This window comes from Helianthus annuus, chromosome 16, assembly GCF_002127325.2.
Source record: "Helianthus annuus cultivar XRQ/B chromosome 16, HanXRQr2.0-SUNRISE, whole genome shotgun sequence".
In the NCBI taxonomy this organism is placed as follows: Eukaryota; Viridiplantae; Streptophyta; class Magnoliopsida; order Asterales; family Asteraceae; genus Helianthus; species Helianthus annuus.
The window spans coordinates 48,324,870-48,327,522 of record NC_035448.2 but is presented as its reverse complement, the minus strand read 5'-3'; the positions used below and the strand labels follow the sequence as shown (position 1 = coordinate 48,327,522).

Genomic DNA, 2,653 nt, shown 5'->3' with positions numbered 1-2,653 from the left:
AACAAAAAACCGACCAATCAGAGCGCGCCATGTCAATTTGGCAAAAGTGTTTAAACTTTGCTGAAAAGTGTTGGCAGTGGTTTAAACACTTGCTGAAGTGGTAAACTTTTATTATTTTTTTTTTTGCAATAATTAATTTAATATAAATAAATTAAAAACAATAAAGTTTCATAAATTAAATTAAAAACATCAAAGTTACACTAAATTAAAAAACAATAAAATTACATTAGCATGAAACAATTTAAACTAGTCTTCGTCGGAATCGGCCAAAAGATGGGGTAAATCTTGACTTGCGAGATGATCTATGAGATCGTGTTTGAGTCTCCAATGGGTGTCTTCATTCAACAACTCGCCCAACACCGTATCGTCTAGAGCCGGCTCGACCGGAGGATCCCGAATGTGCACCGGTGCTATCGCCTTTCCATCGTCTTTCAAAATCATGTTGTGTAAAATAATACACGTGTACACGACATTCCTAATTTTTTTAACCGATCTTGCTCGCATCGGTCGACTCAATACACCCCATTTCCCCTTCAAAACACCAAAAGCCCGTTCGACGTCTTTCCTTGCCGCCTCATGTTGCCTCTTGAATTTCTTTTCGTTTACTTCGTGAGGGTAAGGGATCGACTTCACAAACACGGACCACGAAGGGTAGATTCCATCCACGAGCAAATAACCACGTTTGTATAAATGGTTGTTAACGTAAAATGGACATTTTGGCGCGGTTCCATTTCGTTCCGTTAAAAATAACGGAGATTGTTGTAGAACATTGATATCGTTTTGAGAACCCGGTGGACCGGCAAAAGCATGCCAAAACCATAAGTCTTGAGAAGCAACCGCTTCGAGCATAATAGTCGGGTATCTATGATCTCCTCGCATGTATTGGCCTCGATACTCTGTCGGACAAAAACGCCAAACAAAATGGGTGCAATCAAGGCTACCGAACATACCTGGAAGGTGATGTTTTTCCTCATGAGCTTGGTATAAAAGTGCCATGTCGTGGCTTGTCGGTCTATGTAAGAACTCTGGACCATATATTTTGCAAACCGTGTCACAAAAATATTCTAGGCACTCGCGGGAAGTTCTTTCGGCCATATGCAAGTACTCGTCGTTCTCGTCTGGAGTGTTTCCAGTTGCGAGCTGTTTAATAGCCGATGTCACCTTTTGCAAGGGCGTAAAGCCCTTCCTACCTCGCGCATCGGGGGCCTCTACAAACCACGGGTCGTTCTCTTCCACATCGGACACAATTTTTAGAAACAAATGTTTCGACATACGGAACCTATGCCGAAAGATATCTTCGTTGTACTTCGGGTCTTCGACAAAATAATCCGCCATGAGTGTCTCATGCCCCTCCTCACGTTGACGTTCAATATATCTCCTTCGGTTAGATGTGCCGGTATCTTGAAGTTCGGCTTCTTCGATGAGATTTTGAAAAAAAAGAATGCTACTATCGGATGAATCGTCGCTACTCATGGGTGGGAACCATAACGGGGGGAGTTCATCCGCCATTTTGTAAGGTAAACTTTTAGAAGGAATTGGTTTGTATGAGTATTTGGAAAGTATATGGTTAAATGGTTTGTGATATATATATATATAGTTTAATTTTAAAAAAAAAATTATTTTTTTTTAAACGGTCATATGACCGTTAGAGTGGGCCCCCCCTTTTTCCATTTCTTCTTCTCGAGTCGGCAAAGGGTCACCGAGTTCATTGTTTTGCCGCGACCAAACTTGGTCGGCGGCGGTGTTTGCCGCGCGGCAAAGCCGTTTGCCGCCTGGATCTCACACCCACACCGTATCCCCTAAACTGATTGAAAACGAACTAGACATCCATAAATTGAAAGTGCCAACCACAAACCGCAATGGACTATCCTCAAACATCTTCGAAATTTGGCCAGCTAACTTTAAGAATATATCATTTTAATTAGAAACTATTTAACGATATTTGAATTCCCATAAAATTAAAATTAAAAAAAAAACCCAACAAAGAGTTGGTATGTCTATTGTTTATAAAAACTATTTAATCAACAAAGAGTTGGTATGTCTATTGTTTATAAAAAACTATTTAATGATATTTGAATTCCCATAATATTAAAAAAAAAATAAAAAACCAACAAAGAGTTGGTATGTCTATTGTTTATACAATAACTGAATCACGTGTTTTTAGTTACTAAAAAAAATAAATTTGGCACCTTAAATTTTGTCTCTTTTTCACTACGGGTTTTGCAGTAATACAAATATACAAGTCATGTGTCAAAATCACGGTTTTACATAATTTTAATTTCTAGGCAATAATGTATTTTTCATGAGGTAAAGTCAAAGTAAGTTTTTCGTTAAAAGACATTTTTAACAATAATCGGTTAATATAATGATTATATTATAATATATTATAATCGTTTAGATAATTTTCCTTGGTAAAAAAGTAATATTGACCAAAATCACAAGTTGACATGCTAAATATTGCCAAGAAATAACACTTGTCCATAAACCCAATTAATACTTGTGTACAACTAATCTCTTATATCCTTTTTAGACACCACTTGCTTCATAAAAAGTCAAGTGAAGAAAAAATTATTCATAAACCAATCAAATTAAGAAAGGTACACTTTGATGGTATAATGACTTAATCAAATACATATAAAACCTTTTCGAAGTT

At 37.0% G+C, this 2,653-nt stretch overlaps 1 protein-coding gene across 1 annotated transcript; it reads right to left on the bottom strand.

The window, feature by feature from the left end:
* Positions 1 to 246: 246 nt before the first annotated feature.
* On the bottom strand, positions 247 to 1,509 carry LOC110919292. Its single transcript, XM_022163565.1, has 3 exons — positions 951 to 1,509; positions 769 to 896; positions 247 to 627 (listed from the first exon to the last, which is right to left on the bottom strand). Exons 1-3 carry the CDS (start codon positions 1,507 to 1,509, stop codon positions 247 to 249), a joined length of 1,068 nt encoding a protein of 355 aa, XP_022019257.1.
* Between the last annotated feature and the right edge of the window lie 1,144 nt (positions 1,510 to 2,653).